Consider the following 23626-nt stretch of genomic DNA (forward strand, 5'->3'; position numbering starts at 1 on the left):
AATTTCCCCCCTCAGTGTTTTTCTGCTTCACAGTCTGACGACTGGATAAATTAATGTTTCTGTGAATAGAAGCCAGAAACCTACACAGATCTTAAGGCAACGGGCAAGCAAAGAGCACATTTCTAATTACGTTCAAGCTGACGTGTTTTTCCATTTTCATTTCTTCTCTCAAGACTTGTATTTAGTTTGCATGGAAGATTGAGCAAAGTAGGAAATAAACAGTAGTTAATAAAGAGGGTAAAGTTAGAAGAACCAGATCTAGGAGTGTGGCAGCAGCAAGCGGCAGCTTGAGGTTTTACCTTTCTGCCCAACGACCCAAAGACGCATGGAGGGATGGCCTTTGGTTGGCTGCTGCTCTGTTTACTACTGGGGGAATCTTTTACAGGTGTTCTCTGAAATATCTTTTTATTTATGAAATAATGTGGTGAGAACATTTTAGAATATGATGAGACAAAAAGAAAAAAAAACAAAAACAAAACTCAGTAGTTTAACAACTGTCCTACCTCTAGCTCAGCGAGGATCTTCTCTTCGTCATCTTCGTCCTGAATGGCCGAGGCGGCGATCACAGGTGGAGTGGAGGCTGGCCGGGGTGTGTCTGAGGGGGTCCTTCTTAGCTTCACCAGAGTTTTTGGCAAGTCGCCATCTTCTTCGATCTACACACACAAAACAGCCAGTCAAACCTTCTGTGGTGTGTATCTAGTCCTGCAGGGTTCATATGCATGCCTGCAGTAAGAGACATCTTATGTTTGATTCAGTCGTGTCTCTTTACATTTGTGATGCTGAGCATCACACAGAAACAACTGGTTGGGTATGTAGCCACACCAGCCTGGCATAACATTATGGCTGACAGTTGTAATATTTTTCTTTCAATAATGGGCAGCATACATCAGACAGAAGCTGAACAAATTGTGATGAGTGGATGATTGACCTGAGAACATTTGCAGAACTATATTTCTTGTGGGAATCATCAGCACATTTCAATGGAAACTGCAATGGATACTTTCCTCTCTACTGTCACTACATGCATCCTCAGTATGAGGGATCGCTCCAAAGGTAATAACTCAATCAACTGACCACTGTCACTACATGCTTGTAAAAGAAATGCTGTCAAAACATTAACATGCAGAAGTGAACGCAGAGGTCAGTTGACTCAATGCAAAGATGATATTGCCCTTTAGAAGATATTTGTTGTTTATTATGAACAGAGACTGGATACATTTGCTTCATGATCTGATTTCACAGCTGATGTGAATATCAAACCACTGAGTCTCACCTTCTGGTTCTTGCTGGTGACGATTACCTCTCCGGTCCGGTTCGTGGTGAGGCCGTGAGCCGACGGGAAGCTTCGGCGAGGGGGAGGTGGCGGAGGAGACTTGGACGGTTTTTCTGTTTTGTATCTGGTTATGCTGAGGTCCACTGTAAAAATCAGAAAAGACCATAAGATTCATTTCATAAATGATCCGTCTATCTGCACAGTTGATGGGTAAAATCTGCACAACTCACCAGACCCTCGATGTGAGCCGCCACCCTCCATGCTGTTGAGCTTCTGAGCAGCGAGCTGCACCTTGCCAGGCTGCTGCTCCCCACTGGACGTAGTGGTGGCTGTGGTCCCAGTGCTCCCGGCAGCCGAAGAAGTAGCTGTGGTGGAGCTTATTGGGAGGGTAATCTGAGGTTTGGGGGGCACTGCCGGTTTGTTTATGTGCTTGGCAGCAAAGTCCAAGTCTGGGATGGCCTTCATCAGCTCCGCCTGGGTTTCTTCCAGCAGGCGATTGATGTCCTGGGCGCTGAACTGGGTCAAACTGGCACGTTTCTCCTCCCAGTCCCGCTCGGCCGCCTAACAGACATACAGACACAGATAAATAAAACAACATGAAATTACTGGCAGGATATATGGAGCTCGCTTTCTAATGCTGCCCCAACAAATGGAATAAGAAACCATCTGCTCGTGTGTGACGGGGGTCTGAGTAACAGATTTAAGAGCTTTCAGATATAATGTCAAATGTAAATGAATATCTGCCATCTGGCAGAAGAGTGAGCGGCAAATATATTTCTGTTCACAGCAGAGCGATGAAGAGAGATGAACATGATGAGGTTTTACCAGTCTGACTTCGGCTGACACGGCTTTGTCTGCAGGGCGTCGACTGGGCAGCTCATCCAGGACTCGGTTTCTGAAGGTCATGGAGGACTGGACGTCCTGCTCAGGACCGGAGGTGTCGGCTTCGCTGGCAGAGGAGGACAGGGGCATCCAGTTGGCCAGACCGGCGCTGGTGCTCAGGTCACTGAGGCTGAGAGGAGGACTGTTCAGGATGTCCAGGTCAGAGCTGCGGCTCAGGTCGTCTGATCTCTTCTGGGATTGACTGGAAAGGTCTTCGGGGGTCTTCCACAAGCCTTCTGAGACTTGTCTGTGCAAACAGACGAAACACATCGTCATTAAATATTAAACACAAGATACTACACTGTACAAGGAAAGGAATTCAACCCTGGTGTGGAGGTTGAATTTGTGGAGTCTTGATCACAGCTTGCTCTGATGAAATAATCATCTGATGTAATTACTGACCAAAATATCTCAACATTAGCTTTAATCAGCAGTACTGATGGTGGGAAGGAGAGCATGCTGCTGCTGCAGCCCGACTCTGCTAAACTCGCCATATTGAGGCATTACTATAAAATGCACAGGCGCCAAGTTACTATTTAACACATTCATATGCCACAATTACTAATATTAAAAACAATATATGAGTTAATGTCCATTTCAAAATGTTCATTCAGAGTTGTTTATAAGAACTGCACAAAATCGTATTTATTTTTGTAAGTTCAATAAGCTTTGGCTTATGAAATTGTTTATGCTGCAAATATTGTTTTGCCTCCATCACCATGTTAGAGAAACAAAATGTTTCTGAACAGGCATTCAGCAGACACAGAAATGTGCAATATGAACAAAGATCTGCGCTTCGTCTTTCTTTTCTTCATATGAAGTGGTGCTCAGCTTTGTTGATGATTATATAATCCAGAGGTTCCCAAACTGTGGGGTGCGCCCCCTAGGGGGAGGTACCGTGCCATTGCACGGTACCTCCCCCTAGACGGCTTCCCGTGCACCGGGAAACCGTCTGGATGGAAAAAAAAAAAAAAAAAAACTTCTGACTGTGTGAATTTTCAGGTCCTTTTCAGTTGTAATATTAGTAAAAAATAAAAATTGTAAAAGAAGAAATTTTTATGAACATTTGTAAAACTGCTGTGATGCTGCTTGTTATTTAGGATTGCAGCTTCGCTTTACTAAGTTTTATTTTATGCAGCTGCATTTTTATTTTTCAATTAAAAATGTCCGCTGTATGTTGGGCTGTTTTTGACTGGGAAATGATGTGTGGCATAGTGGTGCTCTAATGTCCTGAAGCAGCAAACGCACCATCTGGACAGCTATCATGGCTATTAATTTTTTTTTTAATTAAAAAAAAAAACACTGATTAAGTGACGCAGTTGCAAAGGGTCAGTAGTTTGGGTTATGCAGAACTGATCTGATCGTTTCCATAGCAATGAGCAGAAGCAAGAACTACATAACTACAGTGACCTCATTGTAGCTATGACCTCATCTGTGATGTGGTAAAAGGATTAGAGAACTTCTGAGGTTATGAATGCTTGTATTTCAAAACATCAGTCCATATAGAATCAGCACTTCGAACGCCAAAACTCTTGCAAGCATTTTTAGTACGGACCACTATTAGTTAGCATGTTTTTTCACCTGAGTTTTGCCGTTGGCTATTTAGTTACCACAGGGATGAAGAAGGTTTGCAATAAAGTATTCCCAAGTAACAATTCAGACAAAAGTAGCTCTAAGGAAGAGAGCACTGAGTCTGAGTACGATGTTTTTGATGCCTTTCTTTTCGAACCTTCCCCGGCTGGGGAGGTTCTTCAGGATCGTCCCTCGACTGAGAAGCAAGCTTCCCCAGCTGGGGAAGTTTGTACCCATGAAGAGAGCCAAGAGGAGAGCCAAGAGGAGAGCCAAGAAGAGAGTCAAGAAGAGAGCCAAGAACAGAGCCAAGAAGAGAGCCTAGAAGAGAGCGCTGTTCGAGGAAACGATTCTGCCAATCTTCCCAAAGAAGATCTCACGAAGAAGAAGGAAAACACGTGTCTTTTCAAAAAGATATCAGAACTTTTGTTATTGTTGTTTTTTGGTTTGTGCTTCTTATGCTGTTTACTTTTACTGATAGCTTCTCTTTACTTCAGTGATTATTTGTGTTTTTTATTTTTTCTATTCGTTATCTGCTCACTTTCTTGTGGGACAATATGGAGAAACAATGCCAATCTTCCCAGTGAGAAGGAGACAGTTGAGTCCAAGAAATCAAGTTTCGCTTTAACGAAGGCGGCTCTAGAAGAAAGGACCCATGAAAAGACCACTGTCCCAGGGAACGAGTTCCCCATTCTTCCAAAGGAGCAAACTTCTCCGGCTGGGAAAGATTGCTGCAAAGATCGTGTGAAGATAGCAATTGTGTCTTTTCTAAAACATATATGGGAACATCTTTTGTTGGTGTCGTTGTTTGGTTTGGTTTGCTTGTGCTTTTCATTTTTATTGCGAGTTTTTCTTTACTTTAGTGATTATTTTGGATTTTTATTTGTTTTATGTATTGTCTGGGTACACATATCTACATATATTTATATATATAGATTAATATAGAATAATATATAGAATAATATATATATATATATATATATATATATATATATATATATATATACACACACACACACACGTACATCTTCTATATAAAGATCGTGTGAAGACAGCAATTGTGGGAACATCATTTGTTGGTGTAGTTTTTTGGTTTGTGTTGCTTGTGCTTTTTATTTTTATTGCAAGTTTTTCTTTACTTTAGTGATTATTTTGGATTTTTATTTGTTCTATGTATTGTCTGGGTACATATCTCTATATATATACATACATATACATACATACATACATACATACATACACATACATACATACATACATACATACATACATACATACATACATACATACATACATACATACATACATACATACATACATACATATATATATCACGTGTGTGAGATATATAACTATTTTATAATTGTATAAAATAGTTATACAATTAGTTATAATTGTATAACTAACCATATACAATTAGTTATTGTATATATACAATAACTAATTGTATATATACAATTGGTTATTAATTGTGTATACATACAATTAATAACTAATTGTATATATACAATTAGTTATTGTATATATACAATACAAGACTCCTATGATGAATACAAACTCTGGACTGCGTTTTCCCTCGCCCGGACGCGGGTCACCGGGGCCCCACTATGGAGCCAGGCCTGGAGGTGGGGCACGATGGCGAGCGCCTGGTGGCCGGGCTTTTACCCACGGAGCCCGGCCGGGCTCAGCCCGAAGAGGAGACGTGGGTCCCCCTTCGAATGGGCTCACCACCTGTCCGAGGGGCCAAAGGGGTCGGGTGCATTGTGCTATGGGCGGCAGCCAAGGGAGGGGACTCTGGCGGTCTGATCCTCGGCTGCCGAAGCTGGCTCTTGGGACGTGGAACGTCACCTCTCTGGTGGGGAAGGAGCCGGAGCTAGTGTGCGAGGCTGAGAGGTTCCGGCTAGAAATAGTCGGCCTCACCTCGACGCATGGCTCTGGTTCTGGAACCAGTCTCCTTGAGAGGGGCTGGACGTACTTCCACTCTGGAGTTGCCCATGGTGAGAGGCGCCGGGCTGGAGTGGGCATACTTGTTGCCCCCCATTTGGGCGCCTGTACGTTGGGGTTCACCCCGGTGAACGAGAGGGTAGCCTCCCTCCGCCTACGGGTGGGGGGACGGGTTCTGACTGTTGTTTGTGCTTACGGGCCGAACGGCAGTTCAGATTACCCACCCTTCTTGGAGTCCTTAGAGGGGGTACTGGAGAGTGCCCCTCCTGGAGACTCCCTTGTTCTACTGGGAGACTTCAACGCTCACGTGGGCAATGACAGTGAGACCTGGAGAGGCGTGGTTGGGAGGAACGGCCCCCCCGATCTGAACCCAAGCGGTGTTCTGTTGTTGGACTTCTGTGCTCGTCACGGATTGTCCATCACGAACACCATGTTCAGGCATAAGGGCGTCCATATGTGCACTTGGCACCAGGACGCCCTAGGCCGCAGTTCGATGATTGACTTTGTCATCGTCTCATCGGATTTGCGGCCGTATGTCTTGGACACTCGGGTGAAGAGAGGTGCGGAGCTGTCCACTGACCACTACCTGGTGACGAGTTGGCTCCGGTGGTGGGGGAGGAAGCCGGTCAGACCTGGCAGGCGCAAACGTGTAGTGAGGGTCTGCTGGGAACATCTGGCGGAGTCCCCTGTGAGACGGAGCTTCAACTCTCATCTCCGGCAGAACTTCGAACACGTTCCGGGGGAGGTGGGGGACATTGAGTCTGAGTGGACCATGTTCCGTACCTCCATTGCCGAGGCGGCCTATCGGAGCTGCGGCCGCAAGGTTGTTGGTGCCTGTCGCGGCGGCAACCCTCGAACCCGTTGGTGGACACCTTCGGTGAGGGATGCTGTCAAGCTGAAGAAGGAGTCCTACCGGGCCTTTTTGGCCTGTGGGACTCCAGAAGCAGCTGATGGGTACCGGCGGGCGAAACGGCATGCGGCTCGGATTGTCGCTGAGGCAAAAACTCGGGCGTGGGAGGAGTTTGGAGAGGCCATGGAGACAGACTTCCGTACGGCTTCGAGGCGATTCTGGTCCACCATCCGGCGTCTCAGGAGGGGGAAGCAGTGCAGCACCAACACTGTTTATAGTGGGGATGGTGCGCTGCTGACCTCAACTCGGGACGTTGTGGGCCGGTGGGCGGAATACTTCGAAGACCTCCTCAATCCCACAAACATGCCTTCTGTTGAGGAAGCTGAGCATGGGGACTCTGGGCTGGGCTCTCCAATCTCTGGGGACGAGGTCGCCGAGGTGGTCAAAAAGCTCCCTGGTGGCAGGGCCCCGGGGGTGGATGAGATCCGCCCGGAGTTCCTTAAGGCTCTGGATGTTGCGGGGTTGTGTTGGCTAACGCGACTCTGCAATATCGCATGGACATCGGGGGCAGTTCCCCTGGACTGGCAGACTGGGGTGGTGGTCCCCCTTTTTAAAAAGGGGGACCGGAGGGTGTGCTCCAATTACAGGGGGATCACACTCTTAAGCCTCCCTGGTAAGGTCTATTCAGGGGTCCTGGAGAGGAGGGTCCGTCGGATAGTCGAACCTCGGATTCAGGAAGAGCAGTGTGGTTTTCGTCCTGGTCGTGGAACACTGGACCAGCTCTACACCCTCAGCGGGGTCATGGAGGGTGCATGGGAGTTCGCCCAACCAGTCTACATGTGTTTTGTGGACTTGGAGAAGGCGTTCGACCGTGTCCCTCGGGGGGCCCTGTGGGGGGTACTCCGGGAGTATGGGGTACCGGGCCCTTTGATACGGGCTGTCAGGTCCCTGTATGACCGGTGTCAGAGTCTGGTCCGCATTGCCGGCAGTAAGTCGGGCTCGTTTCCGGTGAGAGTTGTACTCCGCCAAGGCTGCCCTTTGTCACCGATTCTGTTCATTACTTTTATGGACAGAATTTCTAGGCGCAGCCGAGGTGTTGAGGGGATCCGTTTTGGTGGCCTTAGGATCGCATCTCTGCTTTTTGCGGATGATGTGGTCCTGTTGGCTTCATCGGAACGTGATCTGCAGCTCTCACTGGAGCGGTTCGCAGCCGAGTGTGAAGCGGCCGGGATGAGGCTCAGTGCCTCCAAATCCGAGGCCATGGTCTTGAGCCGGAAAAGGGTAGAGTGCCTTCTCTGGGTCAGGGGGATCGTCCTGCCTCAAGTGGAGGAGTTTAAGTATCTGGGGATCTTGTTCACGAATGAGGGAAGAAGGGAGCGGGAGATCGACAGGCGGATTGGGGCAGCGTCTATTGTGAAGCGGGCGCTGTACCGGTCCGTCGTGGTGAAGAGAGAGCTGAGCCAAAAAGCGAAGCTCTCGATTTACCGGTCGATCTACGTTCCCACCCTCATCTATGGTCATGAGCTTTGGGTCATGACCGAAAGAACGAGATCACGGGTACAAGCGGCCGAAATGGGTTTCCTCCGCAGGGTGGCTGGGCTCTCCCTTAGAGATAGGGTGAGAAGCTCGGTCATCCGGGAGGGACTCAGAGTAGAGCCGCTGCTCCTCCACGTCGAGAGGAACCAGTTGAGGTGGCTCGGGCATCTGGTAAGGATGCCTCCTGGACGGCTCCCTGGTGAGGTGTTCCGGGCACGTCCCACCGGGAGGAGGCCTCGGGGAAGACCCAGGACACGCTGGAGGGATTACGTCTCTCGGCTGGCCTGGGAACGCCTTGGGATTCCCCCGGAGGAGCTGGAAGAAGTGGCTGGGGAGAGGGAAGTCCGGGCCTCCCTTCTGAAGCTGCTGCCCCCGCGACCCGACCCCGGATAAGCGGAAGACAATGGATGGATGGATGGATATATACAATTAGTTATTAATATACTATTATGAAGAAATACATGTGTGTCGCTTATACGAGGATTTTCTTTTTGTGTGGTTTCACTTCCCTGAAACATACAGATCTCGAGTCTGCTGCGCTACTGAGCGCCGCTCTCTTTCTGGGCGCAGGAGGGTGACGTCTTCAGTTTCATTTGTGAAAACCACAGGGTGAGTAAATTTAATTCTTTGCAGCGGCAGAGCCGCTTCCGCATTGGTTGTGCAGCCGCAGTGTATGTTACGATCTAATTAACTTGTGCACCTTTATTTATTTCCTCAAGATAAACTGCCAGGTCCTCTGTTTAGACTATAAACATTGCATTCTCTTTAAATTTGTCTGTTCTGTATGTAATGGAGACTGAAATTAAATGCGCCATTTCTACCAAAGTTTTTTGAATGGGCTTCCTAACGCTCCCAAGTGTTCAGTCCATAACTCTTCAACACGCTGCCAGCTCCCAGTCAGAAAGACGCATTTAGTTCAGTGTCCATGAGATGATATTCAGAAAGGATTTTTTATTAATTGATTTTAGCTTCCTCTGCAATGAACTCTTTGCATTGAGTCACCTACACACACACTCACTTTTACCAGTGTCTGGGTGTGTATGCGTGTGCGTGTATGTATTAGAGACATTTTCTGTGTGATCTTTGAACTTTTTTCTGCTGTTTAATTGGTTTTATAATTCACGGGTCAGAAATTACCCATAAGACAATCCTTGTACCCTAGTGGTGTACAGCCCAAATGGAAACATAAACAAAAACAAATCATCACTTTTTCTAATGATGGGGTCAATTTAGGAAAAGTCATAAAATTTCAAGTCAGAAAGAGATTGTTTAGGGCAAAGGTTCCCAATCTGTGGGGGCGCCCCCTGGGTGGGGGGCCCTGTGCCCCCTTGGTGCCTCACGTGTGTGTGTTTCTCACACACACGTGAGATATATATATATATATATATATATATATATATATATATATATATATATATATATATATATATGCAGAATATGGACTGGAAGCCCCGAGATCGAAGTGGGAACACCCCCAAAGGTGGTGGAAAACGACCGAGCTAAGATCCTGTGGGACTTCCAGATCCAGACAGACAGGATGGTAATAGCGAACCAACCGGACATTGTGGTGGTGGATAAAGAACAGAGGAAAGCCGTTGTGGTGGACGTAGCAATACCAAGTGATTACAACATCAGGAAAAAGGAGCACGAGAAACTGGAGAAATACCAGGGCCTCAGGGAGGAACTGGAAAAGACCTGGAAGGTGAAGACCACAGTGGTGCCTGTGGTCATCGGGGCCCTCGGGGCAGTCACCCCCAAACTAGAGCAGTGGCTCAAACAGATCCCAGGAACATCATCAGACATCTCAGTCAAGAAATGTGCAGTTCTAGGCACAGCCAAGATACTGCGCAGAACCCTCAAGCTCCCAGGCCTCTGGTAGAGGACCCGAGCTCAGAGGATGAAAAAGACCACCCGCGGAGGGTGAGAAGGGAATTTATATATATATATATCTCACTAAGTGAGGTTTCCATACTCTACTTTTGTGTATGGGCATAATTTTGATATGGTTCCACTTCGTTTTTTTTTTTTGGTTGCTTTCAAATTAAATGTACAAAAGCTTCATATTCGGAAATGTGTTGCACGAGCCAAACTGGTTTAACATCAAAGTAAGAAACCATCTGATAAAAAAAAAAGTGGAGCGTTTGATGTGAATACCTGCGAAGTGTGCTGAGAGCATCAGTCATGGTGTTGCAGCGTTTCAGTAGAGCTTCCAGGCGTTGAGGCTCCTCTTTTAGGAACTTAACAGCCTCCACCTCCACCCTCAGCACCACTCGCATCTTACTCTGCAGGCTGGGGAACTGGCCTGAGGAAGAGAAGGGGAGGAGATAAGTGAAGAGAGAAACCTGTTTGTCATGTTATTAGAAAAGGGTACCACAGGCTTGTATTCTTGGCCCACTTTAATTAGAAATTTAAATAACACGAGCTCTCACCGATTAATACAGATTTTTTTTTATTTTTTATAAATCAGTAATTGGATTAGGATATGTGCTTTTAAGCTCTTCAAACCACACCAGGGTATCTAAATCAATAGCCAAAATCTCAGATGAGTAACATCGACTTGGCCATCATTAATGTAAGCAATGAGAACATTTTTTTCACATTTGTAACAATCCAATCACACATTACTTTTTCAATGTGTGCATCGTATTCAGTAAAATATACAATACAGTCAGGACTATCTCACCTTTGCATCTCCAAATTTTTAACAACAGATTAATCCCATGGCTGTCTTTGTGGAAGTTATTTACTTTGAAACCCAACAACATCCATCCATTTGTCGTCTTCAACTAATTCAAGATCAAGTCAAAAAGCTAACGGGGCAGGGAATGAAATTCAGACAATCCTCTCACCCAGCAACAAGTTTTGTCTGAGAAGTTTGCTTAGTTGTAAATAAACAAGACTCAAAGAAATGGGAATGGACTTGCGGTAACCGAGGATATGATAAGGGAAAGAAAGAACTCTGGAGTATTTATTAAAGTCCAGCAAATCTCAGCAGATGGATAGCTGAAATGGGATACCTTAACTGTTCAGGTACCAGAGCTTTGTGAATATCTATCTATCTTATAATAATGAACAGAGCTCACCTTCACTTTATCCACAAACATTGGCAAAGCTAATTTTAGGCAGTCATCCCAAACAGACGAATTTCGCTCTTTTTTCAGGGTAATTTCTTCCTCACATTTGTAGGATCTGTTGGACATGATAACAACAAGTGTTCTGCTATAATGAACCCCACTGAGCTTCAGAATAACTCATTAATAGTCAGTGAACAGAGAGTAGTACACAGGTCAAGGCAGCAAGGCAAGAGGCCAAAGCTGAAACTTCATGAACAGCAATTAAACGGTAGGAAGAGCCATAAATATTAATGTTGAATTGCTCACACCTGAACCACAACCTCCAACTAAAACTAACATACCATTTCATATTTCATTTTGAATATTTACAAGACTATGTTATTCCATAGGATTAGTCTCACCGGTTTAAAGTACCTGTCAAAAGTACTTGAACTTTTTTTTTTTTTTTTACATTAAAACACCAACTTCAACTTATTTAATTGAGATGTGTGATAGACATGGTAATGCACAAAACGGTGCATAACCATCAGGTTTTGAAGGAGTGGCAGAAATTCACAGCTCAGATGAAAGAATCTGTTTGCAGAGTTACAATATTCTGCCATTTATGAAAGGTGGCTGGAAGCTATAAGAAGCCCTACTTCCCATAAATCAAGCAGGAGACAGGGCAACACTGTGGAAGACGGTGCTTTGGTCAAATTAGATCAAACTGAATGATTTTGCCTGTATTCTGAACACCAAAAAACAGGCATGATAAGGGAATACTTTTCTTCAGTAGGACTAGAGTTGATGGGAAGATAAATGGAGGTTAATACAGGTTCATAAAAATAAAAAAACAGTTAGAGGCTGCAATAGACTACAGCACCTTTTTTCACTCAGGATCATGACACTCTCTTATCAACCTCAGCTGGATCCTGAACATCCACTGGGTTTAGAAAGCAACCGATTTGCAAAGCAGCACCTACTTTTGAGTTCGGCGAGAGTTTCTCCCAACATCCTCAGCTCTTTGCTCTTCTGCTCCACCTCTTGCTCCGTCACCAGGCCGTGGTTGACAGACGAGGTCCTCTGCAGCTCCTCAACAGATTTCTCCAGGTCGCTGTGAAAAAACAAAAACAAATACCCTCAGGAATAAATGTGGCTCAGTGTTCGAGACGAGACCGCCGCAACATTCAACATGATTTTCTAAACAGGCCAAAAAAAAAACCTGCTTTTACAGACCAGTTGCTATGTGTTCAGCAATTACTGCATACATCTTGGTTAACACAGAAAACAAACTAATTAGAAACTACAGCCACCGTTGACTCTAAGGGCCTTCATAATCATTGAGACATGCAAAAAAAAAAAAAAAAAAGGAGAACACCATGCCTGCAACTAATTAAACCAAACTCTGCACAGTAGAACGAAATAAAAGTCATAAATGTTCAGATCTGAACGTTAACATTCTTCTTCAGCATCTAAAAATAAAATATTTTCTTCAACATTTCATTTAAGAAGTTCTGGAAATAAAACTTCAACATGTGACTCCATTTAAACCCTTCATAAATCCCCCCCCCAAAAAAAAACAAAAAAAAAAACTGAAAACCCTGAGTAAATATTTTGTAGAATCCCCATTTGCTGCCAAAATAACTACAAGTCTTGTGGGGTGTCATTTCAGGACGTTTTGTCACAGAGTGAAACTCATGATATACATTTACACTCTGATACTTGAAAACTTCTATTTTTGTTAATCATTATAATTTTCCATTTACAGCTAATGAAGACTTGTCATTTAAAATTAGAATATTAAATCTGTGCTCTGAACTCACTGCAGTTGCTGGATGAGCAGCTCCTCCTGGTTCAAGTACTTCAGCCGCTCCTCTTCCACTAGGAGCCGCTGTCTTTGGAGCGGGTCCTCCTGGGGTCGCATGGCGTCCAGCATCATGAGGCTCAGCTCGGACTCAGTCTGACGCAGCAGAGACAGAACGGAGTCCTGGTTCTCCAGCTGAAAAACATTTATTTTTAATTTTTTTTTTTTTGAGAAACTGAGTAGTTTAAGTAACAATAAAAAAAGACTACAAATTAGGAAAAAATGTCAGTTCTTAAAAGTAGAAATATTTATAGCAGTAATAACTCCTGAGATGAGCTCTACTCATTCCATTACATTAGGTGCTTTAAATTCTGATTCGTCAGTGAAAGTGTTGTACTTTTCCTTTATTTTTTTTTAAAGGCATCTTATGGTAGTGCAAACATGACTGTTTTGTTTCACTGTGCAGTACTCCGGCTGAAAAGTGTTCATTGTGTTAACCAGTGGCAGCCTGAGGGAAGAACTGACTCGTTTTTGCAAGACCTGAAGATGAAGCAGAATTTTGTGCAAGTTGTATAAGGTCCAAAAATATAAAGTCTTAGGAAAGGTAAGGTTTTAATTTTAAGCTGCTCAATTTTACAAGGAATTTTAAAAGTAACCCAACAATAAATTTAACAGTCTTATGTAATTATGACTTTTTCCCCGTACATTCTCAATTTAATTTGAAATATTTTTGTATTTTTGTTTTGCTGATTTAAACAAAATGAAACTTTTTTTTTACTATTATTATATATTTATTATTATTTAATCATCATTTAATTTTTAGGGTTGTATTACAGTACTTTTAAGAACCAACAACAAAAAGGAGTCCCAACACTGAACAGCTGTTTTCAGTCCACAACCACACCTGCATGTTGCGCAGCTGTGACAGCTGCTTGCGCAGGGCATTGGTGTTCTGCTGCAGGCCTTGGAGGTGGAGCTGCATCTGCATACGGGACACTGCTACGGGCTGGTTGGCCCCCGAACATGGAGGTGGCATCAGAGCCAGGGGAGCAGATGGTGTCAGAGCTGATCAACGCAAACAAAAATGCAAGTTTAGCGAGCGCTCCTTTATGCTTTGGCTCTTTTGAGGGAAAATTCAGAGCTGATAGAAATAGTCCCAAAGAATTGATTCTTTTTTTTTTTTTTAAAGAAAGATATAAAGATTAAATGTTAAAATCATGCTATGTTAATCTACTGGAAGCAGAACACTGCTGCTAGAAATATTTAAACAGGACAACATCCATCAGTGCTGAAGGTCAGGAGGGGACGCAGAACGATAAACATGGGAAGGCTTCAGGGACAAATAGGTCAATAATGAAGGACATTTTCAAGTGTCTCGTTATAACAACGTCCAGAGACAACCGAAAAGCATGAGAGCTTCCAAATCTGATAATCCTCTGAAATGACAATGACAGCAAAGCTCCCACAATAATTGGTGTGTTGGGTTACATGAATCATGCAGAACAGGAACACGGAAAGGAACTCAGAACAGAGTTGCATTTAAGCTGACTTTAACTTAAACCAAAAAAAAAAAATGAAGCAAGGTCTGAAATCAAATTAATATTTTAAACACTTCAGTTACAAAGTCTCTGCAGGCGAGGTGACACTGTCTAACTGGCCAAACTTTATGATAAAAGCAACACGAAGAAGAGCTGAAGCCACTGTGACATCTGATAAATCATGACACACAAGGACAGAAACATCAAATTTCTGTCTGAGGCTTCAGTGCTCCAGATAAAGATGTAGAACAGAAATATTTTTGATTAAGTAGAAACAAAGAGTCCACAGATTACAGCCTGAGCCAAGATCATTTTTCTTATTGACCATCAGTCTAGAATGGATGGATGATTACAAGCAGGCTGACAGATGGATTGAAGTATAGATGAATAGAAAAGTTACAATTACAAAATGAATGGATGGATGAACAAACTGACAAATGAATCCGATGGGAGAAACAGAAATATTTACAGATAGACTGATGGACGGAACCAGTAGATAAAAGTTACAGAATAGATGGAATAAATAAAAATTAGAGGATGGTTGAATTAAAATTACGAGATGGGTGGGTGTATTAATAGACTGGCGAGGAACGGAAGTAAAGAGACAAGTAAATGAACAGATGGGAGAATTTGAGATGCAATTGTAACTACACTGCAACAAATTAACCATAAAAATCAGTGGATATTGTAATATTTACCAAACACTCAAAACAAAACAAAAAAGGCAGAAACTCACAGAACTTTGTGAGTCAATTTAATGCAACTCTATGAACTCTACCTTAAACACACACAAAAAAAAGAACAAGGAAAATTGAAGGACAACAGTTGTCAGAGAGGCAGGTCTTTTTAAGACAACACATGGAAAGTATGTAGACCATTTGGAAGCGAATGGATCTCCAAGAAAAGGATAATAATGAGGGACTCGGGGTCGGGCAGACAGGGGGAACACGTTTGACACTTCAGGAACACAAACTGTAGCTACCTTTCTTTTTTTTTGTTTGTCCAGCTAAAACAAAATGAGCAGCAGTTACAAAGCAGCAAGAGCGAAAGCCAGCAATACGATAAGACAAAAATAAAGAAGACAGCCATTAAAAACAATCACATGTGGTGACATAAGCAGATAAAAATGAAACGGCAGCTGTTCTGAAAGAAAGAAAAGCTAATTTATGTGGCCAGCAGGAGGTAGTAGCGATGAGCAGCGGAGGTTTGACTAGGTGGGAGCAGGGACTACTTACGGTCATTTCCTGAACAGTCACTGGCCGACTCGAGCTTCTCCCTTCAAGACAGAAAAGTCCAAGTATCGTCAACAAATCATGTAAACAGCCTTTGTTTGATTGAATGATTTTTGATTAAAAAAAAAAAAAAAAAAGTTCTCCTGGCAAAACAAAGCCGATAAGGATCCGTTACATGTTCCATCACATGTTAAGTACAGAAGATATATTCCTGTCAAAGGTTAATGTAAACACATGCGCTTGCAGTTTTTTTTTGCAAAAGCATGTTTTACTTACGGACTTTCAGCTTCAGGCGCTCTGGTCAGTACTCTCTGCAGCAACCCCGTTAGGCTTGCTATCTGCTTCTCCATCGCCTCCATTCGCTCCCTGGATTCAGACCACAAATCCAGAAGACATTATAACTAACAGACATTTCATGCATATTTTATAAAGAGCACTTAAGTGCTGCAACAAAATTATCCACCAAGGTGATACCGATGCATTAAATTCATCACAGATTCACTGTAGAAACAAGGACATGCATTACAGGACACTAATCTATGTTTGGCATCTGAATAGTAATATGTCTTGACAGTACACAAGCAACTAAGGAATGAATGGATGTTTTTTTGTTTTGTTTTATTTGAGTTCTGTAAAAAAACTTTTTTTTTTTCATGTTAAACAATAGCTGTCAGTTGAGCCCAAGTCTCAACTGTGAGAATACTCACATTTTTAGAAATGTGTTAAAAAATAAATACCTGTTGGTGTGATATTTATCGGTGAATTGCTGCATTGCTTTATCTACTGTTCTTGACTGTTTTAAGCCAAGAGCTTTTTAAGCCAATGTGACATGTTACAATATAACATGTCACATTGGTGACTGATGACTAGATGGACTTTAGTCACCATATTGTAAAAAAAAAAAAAAAAAAAAAAAAAAAACAACAACATGGCAGATTAATCCTATCTAAATTATAAGCAAGGATTATAATTTAACAGATTTGTCCAGCAAAACTATCACTCAAAAACAGCTGTGCAAAAATCTGACTAACAATAAGCAAGTCAAAAACTTTTTTTATTATAGAGATTAAAACATGAGGCAACTTTCTGAGGTACAAACTGAGTTTTTGAGTGGGGTCAGGTAAGGTAATTTTATGTATGTAGCACATTTTCAGCAACAAGACAATACAAAGTGCCTTGGTGCAGGATGAGCAGATACAAGAATATCAAAATTTGCTGGTCTACTGGAAATTTTGATGGACAGCAATCCCAGAACGGTTTCACACTGAACATGAGCAGGAGTGGTGTGAAGAGTAATGCTTCATTCATTTCTAAGTGATGAAGACTTGAGGCAGTTCTGAAGACAACAGGAGGTACAACTTGGCACCTAATAAATGTTGCATATTAAGTTAAGCAGACCAGATACATATCAGCAAAATATAGTAAAAAGGTAATTTTCGCATTAGACTTGTCAAATCAAATTTTAAACACCAGTTCAATTTTGTTTTATAGTGATGTTTATGCTCATGTATTCCAAGAAGTTCAGCATCTGATCTGTCTGTAGACATCTTTAAATGTCCTACCTACAAAACCAAAACATAGATTTGTACGATTGACAAGAGGAGGCAGCAAATAAAGAATGTGCCATGTGCCAAGTAAATATGTAAGCAACCAACAAGAAGTACATCAATTTAAAAAAATTTGATAAATAAATTATTAATCCCATGTAAAAATAGTCATGAAGGGTGCAGTTGGCATTTTCCAAATTTCTCCGTCAGCTTTACCCGGCCAAGTAACATTAGCCATGTTTTCATTCAAATGTTTTGCTTTCACATACTTACAGTAGAGACAAAATCTAACTTAACTCAGTGGGATTACTCCAAGTACTGATGGCAAGATGGATTCAAAATTTAAAAGAGAAACCTCTGAAACATCAAACACCAGAATCAAATGAGACAGGTGTTGAATCCTTTCAATAAAATGACCATCAAGCAGATTAGAGCAGCTGTTATGCAGCGATTTCTCCTCAAGAGCTGTGAAACGAGACGGTCAAAGAGAGATGACCCAAGATGAATATTAATCCTTCAAACCAAACAGTGGCTAGACATGACTGCAACGTTACCGCCAAACATACAGAAACTAAATGCAAACAGTTGATACAGTTCAACAGTGAACATATGAAACGAGCAGAAAAATATTAGTCCCCAGTGTAAGGATCAGTGACTGAAGTAACACGTATCACATATTGTTAGAGAAAGCAATGAATGCAGTCTACCTTTTCCTTTGCATATGACATGAATCTGATCTGGCTCCGTATGCGCCATCCTACCTGGTCTCAGTCTCATTCCCCATCAGTGGTGACCCATATCCTCCAGTGCTGCCTCCTCCATCACCTCCACCAATCAGGCAGAGCTGCTCTGCTGTCAGACCCAACCCTGGACCCTGGACCCGGACTTTGGGGCTGTCGCCAAACACAGAGGAGGTGACGGAGTCCCTTCTTAAACTCTGCCTCCCTGGAGAACCACGAGTGGACATAGTCCCCCCGTAGGAATCCCTCATATCGGGTATCTTCTGAGGAGAAGAGGGTGGTGGAACCCTCAGACCCATTGCCAGCATGGAAGCAGTGTAGGCGTCGTTGTACAGTGGCCCCCCGGGCCTGTAGAGAACACCGCTTTCCATTAGCTCTCCCTGTAACGCTGCAGCAGAGTAGGAGGTGAGCGATCGAACTGATCCTGGACCTGGTCCTCCCCCGCGGCGGTATAAGGAGGCGTAGGGGTCGGCTCGGGCAGGCAGAGGAGAGTGAGGACCTCCCGCAAGGCTCAGCCGACTCGTGTCTGGGCCCAAAGCGTACGGGTCTGCGTAGATCCCACCTCCATCTCCTCGCAGCAGCACCATGCTCCTGGAACCGCCCACCTCATCATCAGGCTTCACATCCCTGCGCTCCAGGATGGCGCTGGAGGAGGTACAGAAGGCTGACTGGGTGTGGTGGGGCTGGTGGAGCTGGGGCTGCTGGAGGGGGGAGGAGTGGTGGGACTGGGAGTGTGGGTGAGGCAGGGAGTGGGTGTGGTGGGGCGGCCCCGCGTAGGACGAAGGCCTCCCGGAGCTGTAGAGCAGGCGGGCACGGGACGGCGAGCCTTGAGGAGGTGAAGCAGAGGATGACGAATGCTGGGAGGACATGGCGGGGTTACCGAGGCGACGGTTTGATGGAGAGTCCTGGGGCGCATGTACCATCTCCCTCTGAGGAAAATAATTTGAAACAAATATACTCAATTAGGAAGTCTCCTCATAAACTGGACAGAAATACAGCTCAGTGTGTTATGATCTGCAACAGCAGGTGAGAGCAACATTGTTTCAGGATCACTACTCTATTATTTTCCAAGTAATTGTGAAATACGTCATTCAATTTTGTTGAATAAAAATGAATGAAAACTGCTCATAATACCCCATCACAGTTTGCAGCAAGTCTGAGTTCACCGTAACTTTCATGGATGACACTTTCTGATCATCGGGAAACACTAAACTGCCTCTTCCAGGCAGTCTGAGGCAGTCAATAAACTGCCTCAGTTTATTGACTGAGAATACAAAGGACATCTTTTGGCATCAGTCTTACATTTCAGAGAAGAAGGCAATGAAAGATGAGCAGCTCTGAAATCAGCACAGGCTTAGCAGACAAAAGTAATGGATGAGGCAAGAAAACACAAAAGAAGACAACACTGTAATTGCTCATGACGCACAAAGCCGTCTCCAGGAGACTATGCAAATTGAAACGCCAATATTTCCACATAACCCAGAGGACTCCTGCAACAGCACCCTGAGGATAGTCTCACAGCTGACATCATATTCTATCTTGTATCTTAGCAACAGTTACTCACTTTAACTATGCTGAGGACATACCGACATCTTATTACCCCCATGTAGTCTGCAGTCCCTAAAGTTTGTCCTGTGGAGCCGTTTTAAAGCTGGCTGTTCTCTCTCTGAGAAAAATCTACCAATCAATCTTCTTCCCAACCATCTCTTGCCCTCCAGGCACAGTGCCTGGATTGGCCTCAGCAGTCTTGGTCATGCTTTTGTGCTCTGCAATCAGGGAATAATCTGAGCTGTACTGTCAGGAGTTCAGTAAACCCCACACACACACATACTTCTCAGTCCTCACCTTGACAACAGGAGCAGCAGCCAATGTACTTTACACACATAAAACTCAAGGCAAAGCTGCCTGTTCGATAAGGCTGTAAAACGCTCTGAAGATTTCAGAGCAGAGCTGAAGGCGGCGGCGGATCCCGTGGGAACAGCTGACCTCCAGAACATTAGCGGGCAGCTGCACCTCAGCGGCAGGGAGAAACGCAATCAGACACACAGGCATGTAAACAACAAGCCTCGGAGCCGTTTGGCTGCATAGGACTCAGCAAACACTCTTAGCCTTCAGCTGTTAATTCACTTCAGCTGTTTAACATGCAGATTCACTTTGCACTGAGTGAGCACAGCATATGTCTGCCTCTCCTGCAATGTCATTCATCTGTTTAGAACTGATTTCTTCCTGTAAGAACAGCAAATATTAAACACTTCTTTAATTACTGGTAATGGCTAAAGTTGTCCCAGTTGTATTTAAACGCATAAAAGATGAATGAGTTTAAAGCCGACATTTTTTTTTTGTGGGTCATTCATAAGACGGCAATTAAAATATAGGTTTGCAGAGAACTAAAAATTAGATATGCAAGTAAACCAACAGCTGGACAGAAAAATAGAAGGATAATTTAATGAAAAATAGATGGATAGCTGGTTGGTTGGCTGAATGGATACACAAACTGGTCCATTGATGGAACATTGGATTTTCTAATAATTGCACCAACAATCATCACATTCTCACCAAAATCCGTCTCTCTCAAGTCTACAATTTTGTCCCTCTTTCAGCTTACCCTACAGAGGAAGCATTGCAATCAGACTGAGTGTGTGGACAAGTTTCTTTAATACACATAATGATTTAATGAGGATAGCAGGGTGTCTTAAAGATGAACAAGTTTGTAAGAGCTAGAATTCTTGCTGGTTGGTAGGTGATAAAATATTTATTTCATGCAATACATTTCTAATTAATTTAATCTAATTAATTTCTACAAAAATAAAATCATGTAATGTGATTTTTTTCCCCAGATTTTTTTTTTTCATCTTTCATTGCCTTTTTTTTTTTAGATCATCTGACAGTTCAGATGTACCTATTAAGAAAATTACACACGTCTCTAATTGTTCATATGGAAAAGTGTAAAACATTGAAAAATCGCCCAGTGGAGTGCCAAATACCTATTTTTTCCCCCACTGTGTCATTTGTAAGCAATACATATAAGCCAGGGTTTTAAAGACCAGTTATTATGATAACCAGGCTATTATTTGCTGTGTGTATACTTAAGATTTTCTCAGCTCTAGTGGCCCCTGTTTAAGAGTAAATGCGGAGGATGGAGAAGGGACAGAGTCGCCTAGCGGCTCTTGTTGCACTTCATATAACCAGCATTTTGAGCAATTTTGAAATAAAAAAAATTGGAAGTATATATTACTGAAGACTCCACATGGCTCAGTGTATAGTGAGGCTACAGTCCCGAATGCATTTGCAGTCCTTGGTCATTTACTCCCCTTCTCTCCAGAATAGGTATATCGCATTTAATTCAAGCACATTTCAGGTGCAGGAATACAAACATTTTGATTTGTGAGGTAAGATAAGCTGGTCTGCTCATGTGTCACTGTGAAACAGTGTTTTCTGCTGTAGTGTGCTGGCGTCCAGCCGAGTCGGCACCAAAGATGTGACAGCCTGGAACCGGTCCAGGAAAAAGGTCACATGATTCACAATGGAGGCAAACCAATTCAGCTCTGAGACGTTACGCAACACCAAGCAGTGTTTGTAAACAGTGATGCAGCGGGGGATAAAGGGCTTTGAGTAGGGGGAATTCTGACTTTTAGTGCTAATTGTTACTCAATCTGGATGGTTCTGGGCCCCTTAATATTCTGTTAGCTGAGAAATATTCATGTCGATTACAATGTTGGCGTAAAATCGTCAATATTTTAATAATTTGGTCGACTGAACACTTACTCTCAAGTCTCCGTTGGCGATGTGGGGATTGTGGTGTCCGGGGTAAGTGCCGTAGATGGGCTCTTTGCAGTAGATTTTAATTACGCAGCGGTCCTGGACATCCCGCGGGTCCTCCAGCTCATAAAAGACGTTACGGGTCTCATCCTTGATTAGTAGAGCTGTGCTGGGGGACCTGCAGATCAATAATCATGAAAAAAATGAAAATCAATGGTAAACAGTGCCTGGAAAGACAATTTGAGCCCCAGTTAGCTGCTAATGCACAGTGATGGAGATTCACTCACAGATAAATGAAAGATCTTTACCTGCTTGAGGCGCCTGTAATGAAACAATTAACTGAGAACTGCCTCCTAGCATCAGAAATGTAATGCTAAGTCTGCAATGGTTAAATGTCAGCAGATTACACAGACGATCTATAATTAACATCTTGATGGAAATGTTTTGACCACATTGTTTGGAGAAGGATGGCATCAAGCCTTTGTTCATCAATTTGTCAATTTACACCAACTGTGATTTTAAGATTCTGTGATTCACTCCAAACATGGCAGTAGATAAGAAAGAGATGGATGGGATGTTGGTCTTTAGCTTAAAATGGTTTTCAGAAAGAGATGAATACAGATGTTGCTGTTCCTCCTGTCTACTTTAGCAATCACTAAGCTTGTCGTCAACCCTACAAACTTCAGCTCTCCTTCCTGACCATAGGTTGCAACACCCACACAAAGCGGTTTGCAAAGTATAATGGCTCCTTTAATATCACAAGTTGACCACTATCCTTGATTTATTAGAATTTTATGATAAAAACATACACAGAGTAGCCCATAATTGTGAAGTGTGGCAAACTGTCAAATATTTTTGATAGTTTTTTTTCTTACAAATTGAAACCTAAAAAGTAGGACAAACTTTTTTTTTTGTTTTGTTTTTTTTCAGACCCCCACCTTGCACTATTTGGTCAACATGCAAAAATGGTTTCTGGAAAATTAGCAAATCAACCTAAACACAAGTTTTACATCATGGCAAAACACGTTGGTGCATGCATAATGCTGTGGGAATGCCTTTTGCTCAGAAAGCCAGAGAGGTTAGGTGAGCGTCTGTGGCAATTTCTTATTACAATTTATCAAGTTTTTTTAAATAATGAAATTAAGATGAAAGAGACTTTGTCCATTTTTAAAACATTATTTCTTTTTTTTAAATAAATTTCAAAGATTCTGTACAACTTAAACTCGGATTTGACCTAACTTTCAAACACTACTGAACAGATCTGATTCTCCTATTCAAAAGCAACACAAGGTTTGCTTTTCTGGAGAACTGAAAATGAGCAAAAAAAAAAAAAAAAAGAACCACTAAAGGCTTAGCTTGACGAACTTTCATTTTACTCATCATTGTTTTTGTATTTGTGAGCCTCCTGATCTGAGATTGATTTATAAAACTGGCACTAAAAGAAGTGTAAATGTAGCGCTGCAGAGGTTCAAGAGTCATCTTATAAAAAATATGGTAATAATGTGTTCATATCTGTAAGTCATCCGTGCCTACCTGAGCATGGCCATGGTGAGCCTCTGGGGGAACATGTGAACAATCAGGGCCCTCAGGGTGTCCAGGCTGGTCAGCTCATGGGTCAGGTGGACCCTGCGAATTTCCTCCCCGAGCTGGAGGAAAAGGATTCCTGCAAAGATGGAGGAGGAGGTGAAGCAATGAGGGAGGACCAGGAGGCAGAGAAAAGAAAATTATCACCTAATTTATCTTTTCAATTTTAGTAATCCCAACATAAAATATGTTGAGTTTGTTTTGGTGTGATTTAGAGCAAGCTTAGGCCTCAGAAGCTCTGCCACAAACTGACATTTGGTTTGTAGCATTGGAAATGAATTATTCAGTTAAAGCATCATAGCTGTCACATTCAGA

At 43.0% G+C, this 23626-nt stretch overlaps 1 protein-coding gene across 12 annotated transcripts in view; it reads right to left on the minus strand.

Moving 5' to 3' along the window:
• Nucleotides 1-23626, minus strand: part of LOC103481608 (SRC kinase signaling inhibitor 1) — a 100532-nt gene that overhangs the window by 11094 nt on the left and 65812 nt on the right. For 8 of the 12 annotated variants that reach the window (XM_081600959.1, XM_081600957.1, XM_081600960.1 and 5 more), the window contains 15 exons: nucleotides 23261-23390; nucleotides 21734-21905; nucleotides 17990-18897; nucleotides 15958-16047; nucleotides 15685-15725; nucleotides 15432-15455; nucleotides 13816-13976; nucleotides 12931-13106; nucleotides 12091-12221; nucleotides 10209-10356; nucleotides 2099-2402; nucleotides 1504-1834; nucleotides 1274-1416; nucleotides 504-653; nucleotides 108-401 (listed from right to left, as the gene is read on the minus strand). In XM_081600959.1, the coding sequence (XP_081457085.1) occupies nucleotides 123-401; nucleotides 504-653; nucleotides 1274-1416; nucleotides 1504-1834; nucleotides 2099-2402; nucleotides 10209-10356; nucleotides 12091-12221; nucleotides 12931-13106; nucleotides 13816-13976; nucleotides 15432-15455; nucleotides 15685-15725; nucleotides 15958-16047; nucleotides 17990-18897; nucleotides 21734-21905; nucleotides 23261-23390 (3188 nt within the window). In that variant the 3' untranslated portion in view covers nucleotides 108-122. Of the gene's footprint in view, nucleotides 1-107; nucleotides 402-503; nucleotides 654-1273; nucleotides 1417-1503; nucleotides 1835-2098; nucleotides 2403-10208; nucleotides 10357-12090; nucleotides 12222-12930; nucleotides 13107-13815; nucleotides 13977-15431; nucleotides 15456-15684; nucleotides 15726-15957; nucleotides 16048-17989; nucleotides 18898-21733; nucleotides 21906-23260; nucleotides 23391-23626 lie in introns of those variants that run through there. The other 4 variants (XM_081600963.1, XM_017310820.2, XM_081600958.1 and 1 more) reach the window with 3 other exon arrangements.

This window comes from Poecilia reticulata, chromosome 19, assembly GCF_904066995.2.
Source record: "Poecilia reticulata chromosome 19, P_reticulata-male-v2, whole genome shotgun sequence".
Lineage (NCBI taxonomy): Eukaryota > Metazoa > Chordata > Actinopteri > Cyprinodontiformes > Poeciliidae > Poecilia > Poecilia reticulata.